The 21,252-nt window shown below is 38.7% G+C and overlaps 1 protein-coding gene, 1 long non-coding RNA gene and 1 pseudogene across 3 annotated transcripts; 1 reads left to right on the top strand and 2 right to left on the bottom strand.

Moving 5' to 3' along the window:
- Positions 1–9,715, bottom strand: part of LOC117426326 (3-hydroxyisobutyryl-CoA hydrolase, mitochondrial-like) — a 41,784-nt pseudogene extending 32,069 nt beyond the window's left edge.
- A 2,386-nt stretch (positions 9,716–12,101) lies between these two features.
- On the bottom strand, positions 12,102–15,321 carry LOC117427193 (uncharacterized). Of its 2 annotated transcripts, XR_004548201.2 has the most exons (5): positions 15,159–15,321; positions 14,785–14,869; positions 14,579–14,626; positions 12,721–12,860; positions 12,102–12,237 (listed from the first exon to the last, which is right to left on the bottom strand). It is a non-coding gene; the product is annotated as an uncharacterized LOC117427193 (long non-coding RNA). The 2 variants fall into 2 exon arrangements; XR_009330558.1 differs by lacking the exon at positions 15,159–15,321 and having other exon boundaries at positions 14,785–15,131.
- Positions 12,145–21,071, top strand: LOC117427192 (inositol polyphosphate 1-phosphatase-like). Its single transcript, XM_059033596.1, has 5 exons — positions 12,145–12,348; positions 16,116–16,176; positions 17,065–17,259; positions 17,553–17,727; positions 19,192–21,071. The coding sequence occupies exons 1-5, from the start codon at positions 12,145–12,147 to the stop codon at positions 19,757–19,759; spliced, it is 1,203 nt and encodes a 400-aa protein (XP_058889579.1). The 3' UTR covers positions 19,760–21,071.
- Positions 21,072–21,252: the final 181 nt, after the last annotated feature.

The raw sequence follows: 21,252 nt of genomic DNA, 5'->3' as shown, positions 1-21,252 counted from the left end.
TTCTCATTAATTCAGCCGTTTCTCCTTTTCCAAGTCACAATGCAGATGTTTACATTTTTAAATACTGTCAAATCTGCTCTCCAGTACCAGTATTGTGTAGAAAAAGGCTTTGAAATTGAAAATGCTGCATTTTTTATAAGCATATGTGCTTATTATGGCTTGTTCATGTCTGAATTATATAATGATACCAAAATACTGAATTGATAAAATAAATAATTAAATGAATAAATAATAATACCGTAGGCCACACAATGGAATGCATCACTTAAAAATAGGCAGACAAACAAAAGCAAATCCTAAAGAGACCTCTAGACAGTTACCCTCGGATCTAGATCAGCTTCTCAAGGCCTACTTTATAGAGATGCTCTTTAGAACAGACAGCATCTGAATTCGGATAAAGAAGAAACTGACCATCTAACTGAGAAGACTAGAATCCATTTGAATATCTGCATTAACACAGACCACGCCTTCCTGTCAGAACCAGAGGAGATCCCAATCTAAGCTGCAAACCCTTACATAATTAACTAATTAGCTAATTAACCCTTGCGTTGAAGATCTCTTGGTTCTTTGCTTGTTTTTGGCAAGTTAATTCAGGCTCTCATAAATCTGAAGTATAACACTAGATTAAAAAAAAAGATGGGGCTAGAAATATGAATAGAAATATTATGTTCAAATACAGTGATATGTGTTTTAGCTGTCCTTTATGAGCACATGACAAGATTGTATTCTTTACTGTATGTGTCAGGTCTCTCAGACTGTAAATACTGTATGTATAAGGTCTGTCATTCAGTGTCTAGTACAGGTTTGTTAGACCCAGAACATGTTGCTTTATTCCTGTCTAGTTTAAATGACACTTTGCTCCTCCCAATGCCTCCTGATTCTACAGGGAATAAATAGACAGTAACTCTGCAGTGAAAACCAAGGCCCTGAATTTATCCCAATGCCAGGATCCCAGAAATTCATTGTGAGGCATTGCAAATCTGCCACCTGCTGGAAGTTTGGTGCATTGCAACAGGCCAGCTGGCAGGCTGGACCCCTGGTTAATGCTGCAGGCAGTACAGTTAGTGCAGTATTCAAAAGCAAGACAAGGGTGGAACCCATTCAAAGGAACCCACAGGAAAAACTACAACACATTCATTTGTGAATTTGTTGTTAATATATATACATTTATCATCTCCAGATTTTCACCAATTTTAATCAATCCTTTATAAAAGTGTACTGTGGTATTTTTGCAGGTTTACCATGCTTTCTTCCTAGTTATATTATGCATTTACCATAGATTGCCATGTTTACTAATATGCTTTACCATAAACCTTGCTATTCTTTACAATGCTTATTTATGCATTACCATGCTTTCACTATGCTTTATTACACTTGGTTATCCTTTTATAAGGGATAGACTGTGCAGATAACACACTTGCTGCTGTTTTATATTAAGTGAGTGAAGTGCATCTGGTTTTCTGGTCCCACACTTTTAGATAGAAGCGGTCATTATCAATCAAACTACTTCTATCCTCCTTCAGCAGCCAGGTTACACAGAGAGAACAGAATGTCTTCACTATCAGCTCCTGCTGGGCTCGGTCACCTTGCAATATATCCCTTGACATGCTTCATTTGAAACAACATTTAAAACTGTCAGCATTTGACCTGAATAATCTGTTGTGACAGAGAGCGAATGAATCCGAATCACCAATCTCCCTCTCGACCTGTGAGAGCACTGTACAACAGGAACTGTGCACCTCGTACTGAATGGTTGGGCAGTTCATTCCAGGGGCAGTCGGAAGCCGGCCATTCAGGAAGGGGGCAGCGTCACGGTACCAGGAGACCTCGCCATAGTACTGTGAGGTGAAGTTTCATTCATGAATTGGAGGAGACATGATTGAACTAGCTATCAGAGGGGGCGGGGTTCAGGGTACTTTAGGGGGGCGTGACGCCGCAATCAGTTATTTTGTTGTGGTTAATGGGAGGAAGCAAGGATGAATAAACCGTGAGTGAAGTGTCGCTTATTCTAAAACTGAGTGTTTATCTCTGCCAGACGGCTAAATACGGATCTGGGAACTGCCACTTTACGCGAGCGATACACCCGGACTGCACTGCAACTGAACACACGCCAGCACCACTGTTTCCAGCACAGCACCTGCACTGAGAGCACGCACTGTTCGGAGACGTGTCTGTGTTTGTTATTATTATTTCAGGACTGCAATCACTTGGTTTTGACTCTGGCAATACCCATAGTTGGGTAGAGCCAGCATTATTATTTAAACGGTCAAGGAGACGCAAAAAGAAAAGAAAAGTACTTGAACCGTGAACTTTGTGTTTGTCGTTGTCTGCAGCACCTACATCACCCTTTCACCTATGCACTGCAACCCACACGTTCACATATGTAATACCTTTTAAATAAAAAAATACTTTGTCAAGATAAGGTTTAAACTATTTTGGCAGCAATCTAATTTTATGTAAATTCAAGTCAGACGTTGAGTCTCAAAAGAAAACCACTGCTTTGTTATTGACTTGATAGGAAATTAACTACAGTAAAAGGTTACTTGTTTTATGCATTTAATTGTAGCTCAATGTTTATATAAGCAGGTACTATCTGGCCACCCAAATCAGAGAGTATACATTCCTAGCTAATGCAGCTAAATATATTTCACAGACAGCAGGGATGGAAATTAGTACTATTTCATAGCAGTTTCACCTATTCCAGGTTTTAATATGTGCTTGATTAGCCCCAGTGTATAGGTAACAAGCTCAGGTGTGTCTTATTCAGTAGTGGCTGGTAAATTTTGAGACATGTGGGGCGTTAATGTAAAAACTAAAAATACATATATTAAGAAGGACGGGTTTTGGCAGAGTAGCTTTTTTCAAAGCTACACACATTAACTATAAATTGGGGGGGAAGTTACGAAAAAAAGATTTGGTGCGCGGTGAGCCGAGGACACCCTGGCCGACCTAGCCCTCCCTCCCTCCCTCCCCCCGGGCGGCGCTCGACTAATTGTGCGTCGCCCCCTGGGAGCGCCCATCCTCGGTCAGCAAAGGAATAGCCTGGACTCGAACCGGCGACGTCCAGACTATAAGGTGCATCCTGCACTCCACGTGGAGCGCCTTTACTGGATGCGCCACTCGGGAGCCCCCCTGAATCAGTGCTTTGCTGTTAGTGGGATCCTTTGTAAGATTTGTTCATGTATACCGTGTTATCGCAGGATAATCGGATAAGGAATCCCAATAACAGGGAATTACAGAGATATGCGCTTGTCATATATATATATATATATATATATATATATATATATATATATATATATATATATATATGACTGGTAAATAAATTCTTCATCAGATACTTTTATTTTTAGTTTTAATTATAGACGAGTTTGAAAGAAAAAATGGTTACTTACACCTCCCATTGTAATTCCGTCAATAAGGGCAACATATGGTTTCTGGTAGGTACCTTCAAAAAGGAAAAACACAGTAAGTACAGTGTATCAATCACAGATGATACCCATGAGTTTCTGAAAAACAGCCTCCATTATCCCACAAAGAAAATACTGCTTTGGTATAGTATGTGAAGTGCTCCGCTTCATACAAAAACCTGTTATCACAGCACATGCTGGTCTTACCCTGTGTTCCCTGATACCAGAAGATCTTTCTCCAGCAATCACTGCAACACATTACTTTGTACAGTATAACTAGCTTCAGTACACCAAAAACATTACTTAGACTTGGATTAAATCAAAATGACAGCAATACTATAGACATGTCTACAAAGACAGAGCTGCACTACAGTTATTGATGTACAGTAATTCAGGCCTTGGGCAAGTTTGGGTTCAGACATTGCTGTTATTGTTTAATGAGATGTCGACACCATCTCCCAGTGTATACTTACCAATAGCATTGTTTAAAATGTAGTCTTCCCGGAAGAAGTCTTGGGATAGCCTGTCTCCCACTTTTCCTGCATCTGTCACAGCTGGATAGGACAAAGAGTATGACCCTCAACATTGAAACAACACAAGACAAATGGAGGTAAAAGGCCAAGGCAAAAGTCCCAGTACCATACCATTTATTATTATTATCAGATGTCGAGATGCTTTTCTTTTAGGGCTATTCTGAACCAATGCTAAATTGTTTCATTGGTGTTAATTTAACAGGGGCCATCCAAGCTCTAGAGGACCAAAGGGGTGTTGCTACATTAATGTTATTTGTCTGGGTTATCCCCAACACGGAAACAAATGTGGTCAAAGGTCATCAGAATGGGCATTTTTGCAAACAGACACATTTTTCCCAGTGTGGGGCATTCTCTACTGCTCTTCTTTGGCAGATACAAGATCCTGGACCCCTTTTCTCCATCACATGTATCACCAACCATCAATGGAAAATATACATCTCCCAAGGATTTAGTCCACTGGAGCTGGTTACCCTATTTAAGATTTCTGCTAATTTGTAAACAAATATATAGGAGAAGGAATGGCAGACATCTCTTAATACTTTCTCGGGAAGAGTCTTGATACAATTAGCATAAAACATAGCCATACCTTTTAAAATGATTCATCTCTTTAATAAAACTGCAATGAAAAAATCTCTGATAGCAAAGTTAATGCTAACCCCAGAGTGTCATAATTGAACAATTTGTGTAAATCATACAGGCCTATTAACCTCATCACACAACTAGCTACAAATCTCAGCGCAACATTTTCATTTGTTTAATCGAAATAAAATTGCAACATTACACAGCGTCCTGTAAGCTCCTCACAATTTCAGTCATGGATAATTATTTAAGCAGTGGCAATGTGTTTAAAAAATGCATGAGCGTTACTGAATAATTTAAAAGCAGTTTATCTAGTCTTAATGTTGTCTTTGCTGTTGCATTTTTGGCAGTATACAACATTATCTACCCAACCCCTGACAATGGTTTATATCTAAAACATTTATATCTAAAACAAACAGTATGCAGCACTTATCCTTAAGTACTGGGTAGCTTTTTTGATCTAGCCCCAGTTCCCGGATGGTTGGTAAAATGCACTAAACTTAAAAGGCTATATCTTTAATAGACAAGTGGTTTATGACGCACTTACCACGGATATCTCCACTGGCACAAAAGGCTTTGCCCCCGGTTCCTTTTATGATAACAATAGAAGTTTCAGGGTCCTTCTCCCACTTCTGCAAACCCGAAGAATGATTCACTATTCAAACAGTTTATGCAGGCCATATATATTTTAGGAGCTATGTTCTGCAACAGCAAAATATTTGCTCCTTTTTCTTTCATTATTTGTATATTAGTTGGGGAAACGCTGGTCAGAAGTCAAGACACAAACCTTTAGCTGTGGATATATTTGTCTGATCATAGACAAGTTCAGAGCATTTAGCGCCTTTGGTCTGTTCAAGGTAATGACCCCAGCACATCCAGACCTCTCCAGCAGTATGTCTGACCCTGCCTGACTAGACATCTGTAGTGAGAGAGAGAGAGAGAGAGAGAGAGAGAGAGAGAGAGAGAGAGAGAGAGAGAGAGAGAGAGAGAGAGAGAGAGAGAGAGAGAGAGAGAGAGAGAGAGAGAGAGAGAGAGAGAGAGAGAGAGAGAGAGAGAGAGAGAGAAAGAGAGAGAGAGAGAGAGAGAGAGAGAAGAAGAAGAAGCAAGGCATTAGCCAGGAACATTCTTCCTGCACCCAACTGTTTTTAAATTTTGAATTGTACTGTATGTTCTATGCATGGGATGACATCTATACACAAGGTAAGATATACCGTACAACTTCAAATAATTGCATGTCTCCGATACGCGCCGGGTCTGCTGGCAAACACTGTAAATAAACGCTGGGTCTCTATTAAACGGCGGGTCTCTGTCATTGCAAAGCTGAGGAAGATGAGGAGGAGCTTGAGCGTATTGAACTGCTAATAAGTGACAGCGATGAAAGTGACTCTCATGATAAATAAATAATAATAACAGAAATGTAGGTCGGCCTACATGTAATGCATATTTGTTTAACGCAATTATTACGTTATTAAAAGTTTTGATAATTTTAAGCGTGCTGAAAGTGGGCCAGATACAAACCTCTTGGTGTATTTTAACGTGTTTTGCTGTATTAACAATGTACTCAAAGTTTGTTTCAAGTTTGAGATTAAACAAATTATTTTTGATAAGGATACATATTGCTCTTACTGTTCATTTTAAAAAATATTTTAGAAGTTTGTATTATTATTATTATTATTATTATTATTATTATTATTATTATTATTATTGTGCTGTAAGCATAGTCTACACGCCTGTGTTCTGATATCTACAGGACTGTCTTTAGTGGATGTAACTGTTATTATTATTATTATTATTATTATTATTAACAATGGTAGATCTAATTCCGTCTAATTCGTACTTCTGCTTGTTCATTTTCCAACGTTTTGCATACCGTATCCTTGTTAACCAGTGCATATAAAAATACTAATATTACTTTCACTTTATACATGAGGGTGTACAATAAAACAAAACTGTTACTTAGTTCCCACTGACACACAACCTTTTAACAAAGTTGCTGGAGTGTTTAAATTGAGTTACGATGTTGCTACAAAGTTGTGTGCTAGCAGCTTCTCAATGACCGCATGAAACATGTGAAGCTAGTGATCTAATATAAATGCCGGTCTCCAATACGCGCCGGGTCTGCTGACAAATACTGTAAACAAACACCAGAGGCGTTTAATTGAACTTTTACGGTACTATAATTGACAGATCCGTAATGACAATAGGTTGATTTGTTACAGGAATTGACCACAGTAGTGAGTTATTGAATGACTATGAAAGATAGCAAAGACAGCTGTAAACCACTGGATTTATTCTTAGAGTCACTTCAAGTCAATTAATCTTCTTATCATTTACTCCACAACAAGGCACACTACACACTTAGCAGAAACATACTGTGGTGCTGTTGCTGGTGGATGCTCATATTAAACATATTCAAACAAAACCATGTTACTAATGCAATGGTTCTGTTTGTAAAAGAAACAGCTGTCAGGACTCATGAGCATGTTCATACAAGCACAAATGTGTGGTGCCTTACTTATCCTTTCAAAACCAGACCATTGTGGTTGAACGTTGTCTCGTCACAATAACCTGGCTGAATCTGGCTCATTGTGATCATGTTAATGAGTGACTGAACGAGGAGCTAATGATAAAACAATATTCCCCTTCCTGTGTTATCAAGCCCATCAGTCTGTTTTGTTTTCCATGGCTGGGTATTACTGTTTTCTTATTTGAAGCCCCCTTGATTTGAGCAAACTGTGAAGGTTAGTTGTGCTTGGCTCGTATACAAGGGTCTTAAAAAGCTCCTGCAAAGCACCTCAAGCCTGACCTCATAGGACTTGCAAGCACAGACTGCCAACCGAAACACAATGTGTGCTGGTTTGGTGATGTGAATGACTGTCCAATGAGGATTAGAACTTGTGACCATAATCAAAGAGGGTTTGTAAACACAAAATGATTATTTCTCTGTACAAACATCTTTTTTTTTTAAAGAATGTTTCAATGAATCAAATAAAGTTTAATACTGGATATATGGACTGTTGTTGTTAAAGTGGTTCTAGCTAACAAAACCTGTTCCAGAAATCTTACCTGTCATACATGTCCATTTGCGTAAGAGGTCTCAAATGTGCAGTTTTGAAAGAAACACATGTTACAGCAATATTAGTTTTGAAAGCATGTGTTTTCATTTGAAACATGATTTCTGGAACACTAGGTTAAAAAATCTCTGTAAGCACTGCTTTCAGGTAGTCTTGCACTTCCTTTCAAAACTACAGATGTGAGACCTATACAGCAAATGAAAGTGCAAGACAGGTAAGATTTAGTAAATGATTTTGTAAGCTACAGCCACTTCAAAGTCCAATTAAGTATAGAAGTAACACTGTCTATAATGACCACTCAGTTGGATCCATGTGTGTATGTATTCTCAATATAATAATACCTGGATTCTAAGACCTGAAAAATCAGTAGCTCTTTTCATTCAATACATATTTTTCAATCAAATACTAACAAAAACAACAACAACAACAATGACTAATCAGCTACAAATTATCCTGCCTATCTCTGTCTAATACATTGAAATAATAATCTTCTCAGTTTGCCATGCACAGAAACATTAATTTCCTGACACGCTACAAAATTACAAGCATTGGTGTATCCTCACCAGATGTTGCTGTATCGCATGTAATCTGCAGAGCGTCCTTTGCCTTAATAAAAAAAAAAAATTATAAAGTGTCAGCCACAGAAACAGATACCTATTGTAACATGTAGGTCTTAAGGCTGTGGCGTTTCACAATCGTGTTAGTTTGTGTGTAAAAACAATATTGGTCTAATACAGTAGACCAGCTTAAAACAGCGTACTCAGAAGAAAAAAACATGCACTGCGTCACACTAACAGGAACTCTCCTGCAACAGTAAAATACAACAGCCAGAGATTATAATAAAGTTCCCTTATTCAGGTAAAAACTACAGGAAACTAAGTTTCTTAAATACAAGGTGTGGTCACTTTATTAGGGCACATAATAATGTAGGCACATTGCTATGTTATAGAATGGGGTTGAACTACAGTATATATCTAGGAAAGTAAAGCCATCGGTGACTTTATGTAACGACAAACGACTGATTGATCTACATGTCGTCAGTAACAACTGGTACATATAAGAGAAGATTGTAAAATCTTAGTTAGCAGTCAATACAGACCACCCCAAACGCTGCAGGTAGTGGACTGGACTGACCAGAACAATCATCCTAATAAAAATACATAGGGCTTGGGATTCAGGTGGGGCTGCAATATACCACCATCATGAACTTGGGGGTCATAAAAACATGTACCAGAAACGGATAGAAAGCTGTTAAATTGTGGTTCTTTTTTGCTTGTTTTTATTTAGCAGACGCCTTTATCCAAGGCGACTTACAGAGACTAGGGTGTGTGAACTATGCATCAGCTGCAGAGTCACTTACAATTACATCTCACCTGAAAGACGGAGCACAAGGAGGTTAAGTGACTTGCACAGGGTCACACAATGAGTCAGTGGCTGAGGTGGGATTTGAACCGGGGACCTCCTGGTTACAAGCCCTTTTCTTTAACCACTGGACCACACAGCCTCCTTTTGACATTAACTGTTCAGAACACTTGGCACATCCCAATGGGGGTCAAGTAACAGAGGCTTGTCTTAGTCATACTAACTAACTGATTATTTATTGTATAATGTGATCCTGTGCCAGGTTAGGTCCGTTTTTTGGAGTCAAAGCTATGCATCCGTGCAGTTTTTGCAGTAAGATAAAGCAGTTACAAATGCAGCTTTGTTACTACCGGAATCATTATCATGTCCACGTGGTTATTAATGAATGCTTAGTGGTATTCCTCTTTTTCAAACATCAGTAACTACTGTACAGTATTTTACACCACGAAAAAACTTTGTGTTTGACATTGACATGTTGCACAACATAACTAAATACAATGCAAATAATGGATTGCTATTCTCACAACCTACCTGAAATTGGAACGCAGAACTGTAACAAACATTACGGAGCGATACTTTAATGTCTTAACTAATGTCTTAACTGTAACCTAGTAGTTGTTCTATCGCCTTGTTTTTCTCTTTGATCAACTATTCACTCGCTCCAGCAAGCGTTTTACAAAAGACACACTGCTTTCATACAGCCATTCGTAAAAGTGAGCAAGTATCTTTGTTGTAAGTGACGTTTCAGCGCTGCAGAAGACAAGAGAGTTTCCAATTACGAACTTCCGGCACTTTCTAAAAGCAAAGCTCCGCAACACTGCCATCTGCAGATTGAAATGCTACAGAATTGATTGTGCAGTGCTAGTGAAATAGCGTTTGTAAACTCCTACCTTCTCTTTTGGCTTGCAGCAACAGACTACTGCAGGTATTTTGTGGCAAACTACAACAGCGTTATTAACAGATATGCTATTCTAAAATCTTAACGTTATTAATATAACACCAACACACGTGATATAGGTCACGCAGTCACCCAGTGAAAAACTGAGTCTCAGGATATTAAGATCCCAGCTGTAAACCTAACCTAAATCAAACTTGGACACATCTGATGAGGGACATGAACCTCAAAAAGCCAATAAATAAATATAAACTGGTCACTTTAAAAAAAATGCTTTTTTTTACATTCGTTTAAAATGTATTTTTAGAAGATAAAATTTACCATGTTTGTATTATTTTACATAATTAAAAACACAAGCAAAATTGACTTGGGGGGGGGGGGGGGGAAAAGATACTGTTGCAGAATGCGTCTTCCCCTGTTAAAAGTTCTGCCATTAGACGGTGGGCATTTTTAAAAATTTATTTGGGATATGCTCTAGATATGTGTAAACTTTCAGCTGTTGGTAAGTATTGGCAACATTAACTAGGAAAAATATGAAAGACAACCCATAAAACTAGCATATTGTGCCAATTAGAAACCGTTTTATTTTCTTTAAGGGATGAAACAAGCTGGCAAGCAAACAAGCTGTAGGTTTTAACGAATTACAGCGCACATAAGACATGTTTCATATTTCAGTATGACATTGAGCGCGAGAGGCATTGGTGCTTGATGCTGGTTAACTGCCTTCCTGCTGTTTGTGTTTTCTTGACACGACTGAGCCCAGTTTGTAAAATAGAAGTCACACAACTTAAATAAAAATACACACAGATTAATACATACTCTACAGTGTACTATTTTTGAATATGCTTCATTGAGTCAGGAAGGAATGGATCTGTTCTAGCGTGCAAACAGATATTTATGTTCCATCCTGAGGGGAAGCAAGGAAGCACAACAGCTACACCGGAGAACAGAGACCTGACACCGACAACAATGCAGGGCTAATTTGAAAGAAAACTAAAAGCGGCTAACCATCGACAGGAAAACACATTCTCAAGGAAGTTGGGATTGCAAACGCCAGAGGGAAATAAGGTAAGCCACACAACAATTTGAATGGAAACATGTTAGGCTGACCTAAATAGCAGATGTACCTTTTAGGTTGATAACTAGTTGTCAAAAATACACCGAAACAAATATTGTTACTGTATATCCTAATCTAGTTAAAAGATGCAAACTGATCGGCTAATGATCGTTCTAGGTGTACAGTAACAGTCCTAGTCATGAACGACATTGTTGAGGATGTAAGATCAGAAATATATCATGTTTTTGGTTTTTAAAAGGTACGATTAAAAAAAAACAACTCAAAAGTTGTTAGTGCAAATGTTTTTTTTTCTTCTTTGTTTGTTTGTTTTTTTAAGAATTACTATTGGATTGAATTGCTTTGGTGTAGCGGTTACCGTATGTTTTTGCAACCGAGTGTGTTCGAAGTGATTTAGGTAAACACGATTACTAGCTATGTGAAATACAGTAGGCCCATTTTGAAAAACACTTTGTTGATCATCAAGTGTGGAGTTTTGTTGGGTTGTAAAATCCACAGCTTATTTTAGTTTCTAAACAAAAAGAAGCAGATTTCACACTGGCGTAAGATACTTTGATACTATAAAAATTTGGGTTGCTGAACCCTCGATATCCCTGCAGCAAATTAAACCGCGATGTCTCTCCCTGCACAGTGAGTAATAGGCTCACTTATTTACTGCACAGCGTGCCACTTAATAACCACGATTTACTGTGCTGCCTTTTCAGCAATATCTAATTATGTTACTCTAAAACCCCATCACAAAAAGTTGCCAGTAGATTGCTTTTGCCTGTGTAAAACATTGAATCATGACTACATTTTGTACTGCATGTGTATATTGTAAAATAAAATGTAGGCCTTTATGGAAATTTATAGATTGTGAAATATATAACCTTACACTGTATACATTTACTGTTAAAAAACCACTGATTGATAATCCTTTAACTTTTTTTTATTATTATTTAGAACATTTTACAGTACTGGAGAATCCACCAGAATTCCTTCAGCTTCTCATTGTTATGGGTAATTCCAGGGTAATCACAGATTTACCCAATGTTGTAAAATGCACTTAAAAAAGATCACACTACAGTGTAATTATTGACTTGCATTATTTTTGTTCACACAAAATTGTACGGTTTAACAATAATGTTAAAAGTCTGAACTACAGTATATTAACCATTAGTTAAATCAAGCTTTGTTGTCTTTTTGTTCTTCCAGGAGTACAGGCCTTGAGGACAGGATGTCGGACGTGATCGCTGCTTTGGTCCACGCCTCTGAGAAGGCTGCAAAGATTGCTCGGGCCTGCCGACTGGAGGAGTCCCTCTTCGGACTGCTAATAGAAGAAAAGAAAGAGGGAGAGAAGAACAAGAAGTTTGTCACTGATTTTAAGACGCTAGCAGATGTTCTGGTGCAAGAAGTTATAAAGCATGATGTAGCAAAACAAGTAGGTTTTCTAATTTGGCAGTTTTTGTGGGACCCTGTTTGACCTACATTTTCACATTACTCACACTTTTTAAAATCAAGTGCTTGACGGGTGGATCACAGACCCCAATTAGCACTAATCTGAGGTTGCCCACAGTTGGAATTTTATCCTAATTGCTCCTACTGAGAATTGATTATTATTATTTATTTCTTAGCAGATGCCCATACCCAGGGCGACACAGTTGTATACAAAAAATACATATCAAGAATTACAGTACAATTAAGAGCAAGATACAAAATACAATGACTTCCGTCCTAATAAGAGCAAATACAAAACACAGTAGGATTTGATATCGGGGCAGTTCAAGTTGCAGTAGTCTAGGCGGGAGAGTACCAGGGCCTGGATGAGGAGTTGCGTGGAGTGGATGGTGAGGAAGGGTCGGATTCTTTGTATGTTGCTCAGGAAGAATCGGCAGTGGAGATGTGCTTGGAGTAGGAGAGGCAGGGGGTCCAGGGTTACTCCAAGGTTCTTGGCTGAGGAGGAGGGAGAGAGCGTGGTAGATTCCAGAGAAATGGGAGATAGAGAGATCAGAGGAGGGGGAAGAAAAGGAGGTCAGATTTAGAGAGGTTGAGTTTGAGGTGATGCAAGTTCATCCAGGAGGAGATAGTAGACAGATAGGTAGAGATATGGGAGGGGATAGTGGGGTCAGAGGGGGGGAAGGAGAGGAAGATCTGAGCGTCATCAGCATAGAAATGGTATGAGAAACCATAGGATGCGATGAGGGGGCCCAGGGAGTGGGTGTAGAGAGAGAACAGGAGAGGACCCAAGTCTGATCCTAGAGGGACTCCTGTTGAGAGAGGGTGAGGTGTGGAGGTTGAGCCGTGCCAGGTTACCTGGTAGGTGCGGTCGGAGAGGTAGGAGGAAAACCAGGCCAGAGCAGTGCCGGACAGAGGGAGGAGCAGAGGGTAGAGATAGCAGAGTCTACAGAGAGTTGGGAGGAGTCGATAGGAGGGAGGTGAGAGAGAGCGGTGGAGGCAAGGACAGAGGGGGAGAGAGAGCGGAGGGTACAACGGGAGGTGTCAGTTGGGGTAGGTGGAGTAGGGAGAGTCAGAGAAAAAGAGATGAAATAGTGATCAGAGAGGTCCAGAGGGATGACAGAGAGGATGGAGAGGCAGCAGGCCCTGGAGAAGGTGAGGTCCAGTTGATGGCCAGCTTTGTGGGTAGGAGGGGATGGAGAGAGAGCGTTGAAGGAGAGGAAGGAATCCAGCAGTGGCTGGGGTTGGAGAGATGGATATTGAAATCACCTAACAGGACAGTTGGGGTAGACAGAGAGGGGAGGGAGGGGAGGAGATAGTTGAGTTCATCGAGAAAGTGAATGAGAGGTCCAGCGGGACGGTACAGTACAATTAGCACGAGTTGAGGGAGGAGAGTTCAGAGGGGACAGAAAAGAGTAAGGAGGGAGAGAGGAGACCAGTCCCACCTCCCAGTCCTGTGAGATGCAGAGTATGGGACAGAATGTAGAGAGAGAAAAGGGCAGCAGGAGTTACAGTGTTATCAGGAGAGAGCCAGGTTTCAGTGAGAGCAAGGAAATCGAGAGAGAGGTGGGAGGCAAAGGTAGAGATGAAATCAGCTTTGTTAGCAGAAGAGTGACAGTTCCAGAGGGTAGAGAGAGTGCGGGAGGGGAGAGAGTGGTGGTGGGGGGGGGGGCTAGAGGGGTTAGGGGAGCAGCGGCGGAGAGAGGACAGAAGACGGGAGTGAGAGGACAGAATAACAGGGATGTGAGACACAGTCATAGCAGAACAGGTGAGACAGATATGTACAGTAGTAGTGGGAGCAGGAGCGGTGGGGGGAGGGTACAGATCTGTCTAGTAGTTGGCGTCTTCCAGAGCGCTGCTAGGTTCGGAATTTCTCAAACAGCCTCTCCTCGCTGGACTCCCGGCTCTTTGGTAGAGAGGCTGTTCGGTTGGCTGCTGCTTCATGCTGGTGCACAAATAGGCTAGCTGTCTATTATACTAAACTGATCTAAAGACAATACTTAAGCAATACAATAGTTTCAAAGCACTTCAATGGGATCACACAACTACAAAACGCTGTGTGGAAACCAATCAAATTGCAAATCAACCTCTATTCAATTTGACTACACTCACCTGGTACTAATCACAAACAGTAAATCACCTAATTAAAACAACACCACCTTTATAATGTTACTTAAATACAGCTAATGTTAATTACTTGAAGCAGGATCACTTACCTATCTACATATCTGACTCTGGTTACCTGTAGACTGCACAGAATGACCCTAAAGTAAAAACAAGGCAAACTTTTGAATTGTATTTGCATTTAACACAGTTGTCAACAATTAGATGATGTTTCTGGAACTTCCATTGAAATACTGCAAGAGTTTGACATCACAATTGGCATAAAGACTGCAGTGAAAGGTCAGCACGCTGATCTCACCTGTAACAGCTTGATGTTCCTGCTTGGTGGGTGGTTGTTGCAAGATTATTTTACCTCCACAATGCAAACCTCAGAGTATCATTATCTGGGGATATAAGGGAGTGCCTGTCTGTCTTTTGTTATATACATATTTGAACTAGAAGTCGGCACGGGTAGAAAATCTGGAACCGGGTACCCGGATCTTTTTCGGGTAATGATTTAAAAAAAGAAAGAAAAAAAAATCACATATAGTAATGTTTTAAGTGCATGATACATATTTAAATACTATATAGTACACATACATTTAGCTCCTTCAGACTGTAGACTTGTGTAACCTTTTTTCCGTACTGGAAACAACAAAATAATAATAATAATAATAATAATTAATAAAATACCTTCATTGCTCATTTCTTGTAAAGACGTCGACATATCTGAATTTTGTTCATCACAGTTTTCTTTTGAAACTTCTCCAATCACATGAAAATAATTCGTTATTTTCCTAATTTTGGTTTGACAAGTTTTCAAACTGTCATGGAAACGAGTAGACATCGCACTGATAAAATCAGTGAAATTGGCGGGGTGTGGGATTTGTAGTTTTTAATGTGTGATTAACAGTGGGCAGTGGACACCAATAAACTACATTCCCAGAGTACATTACGATTGAGCTATGAGAGTTTAGATCTGTGGGATTTTTTTAATTTAATTTATTTATTTATTTATTTATTTATTTATTTATTTATTAAATAATGTTTTATACTGTCAGCTAAAAAAAAGTTCACGTTTATTTTTTATAATCAGCCTTTAGGAGTTTCTAGTGGCACACTGTAGAGCCCTGTTATGCTGTTTTGTTTCTGATTTAGTTCCTGAGAATAGTCGCCGCAGTTATTATTAGTGAGGTGTACTTGCTGCTCGCTGTGTGTTATTGTTTTCTGTAAAACATTGATATCCTGTCAGTTAAGAAAAGACTTAATGCAAAAGTTTGTTTAAACGTTGTCTTTATTGTGCCGCCAGAGTCCCACGCTTTAAATTCTCAAATTAATACATCGAGACCCGGGTAGCGTTGGGTAATTTAAAACCTGGGTTTTCAGGTAACCGTGCCGACCTCTAATTTGAACGTATGTGTATGTCCCACTTATTCCACTTTAAAAGAACTAATTACGTTCTGAAACATCAATATGTTGTACATGAACATAAGGTTGATGTAAGTCAAGGTCACAGTGATCTATTTTTTCATGATGCTGTTTGATACAGTAGCTAAAATTTTGATCTAAAGCTATGACTGGGGATTTAGTTGCTAACCTACTTGTCATGTATAGAATAATCTTAAATTCTATCACTTTTTTACCATTTAGTTCCCAGGCATAGAAAATAACATCTTTGGAGAAGAATCAAATGAATTTATGAATGGACTAGGTAAGTTGAGTGCACAAATTAGTTCACGTGCTGGGATTCAAGTGAATAATTAATTAGTAATTGAATATAAGCACAGCTGTATATATAGAGTCAGTTTTCTCGCACACAGAGTTGGGTGTTCAGGGCGAAAGGATGTGAGAAAGAGAGAGGAGAGAAAGACAAAAATAGAAAACAATTGCTATTTGTGCTGAAACAGTTCAGCATGATACTTGTTTTGGTTTGTCCCGTGTTTGTTTGTCTGTCTTGGCCCTTGTGTTTGTGTTTTGTTAAAAGTCTGGTGTTTGTTTCACCGTCCGTTTATTCTTAATAAATACTGAGCGCAGCCATTGCGACTCAGCTTCACTCCATATTCTGTTTCTGTTCCGGGCCTGACGTCTCCTCTACAGCCATCCTTGTGACAGCCCCACACAATTTTGGAAGGATGTTTCAAGGGAAGGAAAAGCTTGTTTTGTCTGTTGCTAAAACTACCGCTGGACAATGTATATGAACTGGACTTTTCCATTTCCTGATAGAGTACAACAATTGCTAACCTATGAAAGAATGTAGTAATAGCACACAAATATATTTTTCTGTGAAATTGAACATTACCATGGGACACTGTAGCAATAATAACCTGTGAAGTTTCAGATTTACAGTATACCTATAGCTCTTGACTTTCATGGCATTGTCAACCACCTACGGTAAGTCATTCTGGGATGAGCACAGATAGGTGGTTGATGCAATCCTGGGTGATTCCACAATGCTGTAAAATGCTCCAGTAAAATACAGCAGTGTCTAATCCCGGATGGGTATAGGTTAATCAAACAAACCTCCTTGTGTCTTATAGTTTTAGGACCTGTATGGATTTTGTTGGTTGAAGTTTACATTGTTTTTGATGTGTCTTTGCAGGGGAGAAGATTCATGTTAAAGTTTGTGAAACAGAGCAGGAAACGGCAAAGCTTCTCAGTAAAGTCCTTGATGGCAACATGGAAGCAGCTGAAGTCCTTGCTCGATCAGCCCATCAAAACATTGTCATTCCTGACCTGGACACCGGGAAGATTGATATTCCACAGGACCGCTTGGGAGTGTGGGTAGATCCAATAGGTAAAGCCATTCATATAACAGTCTGGGGGGAAAAAAATAAATAAATGTGTTCGCTTTAAACAAAAATGGGTTAAGGATGAATTATGACTATTAAATATTGAGATTCTGCATATTGGAATGTTTCAAGTACGGTATATAGTTGCTGTGTCCATACAGATGGACCATAAATGGCAATTACATTAGAACATCACAGAAGAAACAACCTTCATAGTATGTGTGTCTTGTATTTGTTTGAGCAATAGTCTGATTATATTATCTGCTACAATATCAACATGTGTTTTTTTGTTTTCTAGACTCAACTTTTCAGTATATAAAAGGGATTTCTGATTCCAAACCAAACAATAACATTTACAGCCATGGTCTTCAGTGTGTGACTATTCTTATCGGCGTATATGACTTGCATTCTGGAACACCGATAATGGGAGTTCTCAATCAGCCTTTTGCAGTACAGGATCCAGAAACACAAAGGTACAGTGTTTATTGCTGAAATAAGCGCCATTGCATTGTGAATGTATATTGAAATGACAGGGAGTGCCGCTGTGGCACTGTAATACATTTTATGTCAAATACTGGATAATATTTTACCAGGCAGAACCAAATATTCTCATTTACAGTGATGCACTGGACAATTTAGCTAGGCCAGAGTTTTAACAAATTTGGATACGTCAACGTTTCAACTCAAGTTGACCAAATTCTGGGGAGGTGTTCCTTCATTTGTGGTTGATGTGATTTAGAAAATGGTTCCAGGGTAGGTGCCATGTACATGGAAAATAAGAGCTGTGTAACTCAGACCCCACAGGGAGAGAAAGTGTTGAATGTGTTCAAAATGCAAATGTTGATGACCTCATTTATCCATTACATTCCATTATCAACAACTACAGTCAACTTTCATTAATACGAATTTCAAGGGACCAGGAAAAAAAAATGTCTTCTCAGTAATTCTTGTTATCAGGAGTCTAAGCCATATGCATATTGTCTGTTTTTATTGAAGTTAAAGTAACAATACAATCTAATTTTAATTGCAGTAGAATGAAAACTGTTATAAATGTAAAAGTGCCATGCTTTTTATTGAAAATGCCATGGAAGAGAACTTTAAAAAGTATACATTGCAAATTAATTGCATTTGAAATCTATATGTCTTGTTCTGAACACAGGCGTTTTTAAACCACAAAAACAAGGCGTCCTCAACATCAGGGTGTAGAGCAAATCAGAAACGTTGCATCCACAGTTTGCTATTCATAGGCCTGTATTATTGTACCCCTGTTTTTCTAAATGATTGACATTGGCAGGAATGTTGAAACCTGCAGCAACATATTTTTCTTGTACTGCATTATCCACCACTTTCAACACCTCCGCTTTTGTTTGCAAGGATAATGCATGTTTTTTGCACTGCTTCATTGAAGTGGTGGTGCGTCATGCGTGAGTACTATGGCAACTCGAAAACTGTCTGTGGCAACAGGAAATACATTATAGGATCAGTTCCAAGACAGCACTAAAATACAGAGGCACTAATCTAGATGCAAGTTAATACATTTCCCAATATCCTTTACACTCAGCTGTTCAATTTGTTTTATTTCAATTGTTCTTCCCTGCGCAGGGCTCCAAAATCATTTGTGTTATTTAAATCAATTATAAGAAGTAATTTATGACTGCTAGATTTGGCTGGGACCATGTAGAAAATTCGTAGTATCAGGTTTAATCCAAGTTTGTTTCAATGAGAATTGACTGTAATTCTTCTTTGAGGTCACCCTAATGTATTAAAGACAAAGTGTAGCTCAGTAGCATGCCATTATTCTCTCCAAATATGCATATGCCTTTAAAATACAATGGACCACATTGATCAATTTCTAAATTATATTATGTTTACTAGATTTCTATGATGAATACTAAAAAAGGTTGCTCTTGAAACTAAATCATCTTCTGCTTTCACAGATGGAGTGGACAGTACTATTGGGGGATTTCCTATGGTACAACCAATGTTTGTTCTCTCAGGCCACATAGCAAAAACAGGGATGTTTCGTCAGAATCCAACTCCGTGTCTGCACCCCACCATCTGAAAAAGGGCAGCGCCGCCGATTTGGAAGAGGAGCATTTTTCAGCTGTCCTGAGCACAGGGGAAACAGTGTGTGTCAAGACCCTGCTAAAGGGGGCCTGTGGAGATAATATTCACTATGCAGCCGGAGCTGGCTATAAGAGCCTTTGTGTTGTGCTTGGATTTGTAGATGTATATGTGTTCTCAGAAGACACTACCTTCAAATGGGACTGCTGTTCCCCTCACGCTATCTTAAAGTCACTGGGCGGAGGAATGGCTGACCTCAGGGAGTGTCTGAGGAGGAGGCAGGATGGGAATCTGGAGGACTGTTCAGAGTTAGTCTACAATGCACCAGTGCAAGACGCCAAAGGAGCAGATAGGTGGGCAAATAAAGGGGGTCTTGTGGCATATAGGTCCCGTAAACATTTGGATGCTGTCTTAAACCTTCTGTCAGGTATTTCAGTATAGATACATACATGTTTGTTGTCTTAATCGCTTTATCGTTTTCTAATGGGCATTGTACTACAGTAAGTAGATTATACTGTTTGCATCTGTCGTGCTTCTCAAATCCAGTTCTCACTAACCACGGAGTATCAGTTCAGGTTTTTGTTTCAGCTTGATCCTAATAAATGTGTTTTGTAGTTTGAAGCACACAGAATACTTATTAAAGTTTATCCAGTCTAAAGCATGTAAATCCTGATTTATTTATATTGGAAAGCAGTGCAGAATTTAAAGGAAAATTAAATGAGATCCTGGTAAAAACAAAAACCTGGAGTGTAAGTGGTCACTGGCTACTGGAATTGTGGAGCACTGGACTGCTGTAAATGTGCCCCTAGTGTAACTGGAAGTGTTGTGTGATGCACTCCTATTACAGAGCTCGGGTACCTTGAGTGTTCATGTTTGTACCTAGCCTCTAATTAAGAGTTTGAACTTTATACTTTGCCTCAACCCATTTTCAGTATATATCATCCATAACTAATAAACATGCAATAGTGTTGCATTTAATAAAATAAATGTAATATATTAAATGGCAACGTTTTTCACTATATTACAGTTGATCATGTGACATGTCATGTGGTTCAGCTTCTCAGTGGTGCCACCCTGTATCTCTTGCACATTGTTACAGTACAATGAATTTCTCACATGAGTTTTTCAATATACATTGAATGCATTTTCTCCACTATGGTTGATCTTATTCATATATGATGCTGGCACGGTAATTATCCATTGAATATGAATGCATATAATCTGTTAGCATACTCCTTATTATTAAACTGTTTTTTTGTGATTGAAAATGTATCTATAATGAAGGTGCTGTCACCATTTTTATGGCAACAGTCACTTAAAAATGTAATCAATGAGTGTAGCTGTGATAACAAGAGAAACAATTTAAAGTGTGTACGAGTTACTAGAGACTGAGTGTAGTTATATTGTTTTAAGGACCAAGTTGTTGTTTTTGTTTATTATTATTATTTATTATTATTATTAATAATAATAATAATAATAATAATAGATCTGTAGTTAATCTGTGTAATGCAATATTTGTATGTACAGCACATACAATGCACTTTAAAGACTAAATTAAAGGTCAAGTCATGCTCCAGTTTATCTATCAGTTTTCAATTTATATCTATTAGAACGTTTAAGTTATTTTGTGTGGGAAATACAGTATGTAAATTAATAAAACAACGACATATTATTTTTATTGTCAACTGTTTATATACTTTACCCGTATATTGCATATGAATGGTTCAATAAATGGTACTTGTATTTGAGCAGATGACGTTTAAATTACTTTTTTCACCCGGGGTTCTCAGTGATACGATAAGCTCCTTAAAACCATGCTATGCAATGATTTATACAATGTTACGTTAAATAAAGGTGACATTTTGAATCTAATATTTTCAAATGACAGTACTAACTTCGAATTTTATCAAACGTATTATGGTTGGTCTCTACAC

The sequence above is a fragment of the Acipenser ruthenus genome, chromosome 11 (genome assembly GCF_902713425.1).
Source record: "Acipenser ruthenus chromosome 11, fAciRut3.2 maternal haplotype, whole genome shotgun sequence".
Lineage (NCBI taxonomy): Eukaryota > Metazoa > Chordata > Actinopteri > Acipenseriformes > Acipenseridae > Acipenser > Acipenser ruthenus.
This window is presented reverse-complemented; position numbering and strand designations above follow the sequence as displayed.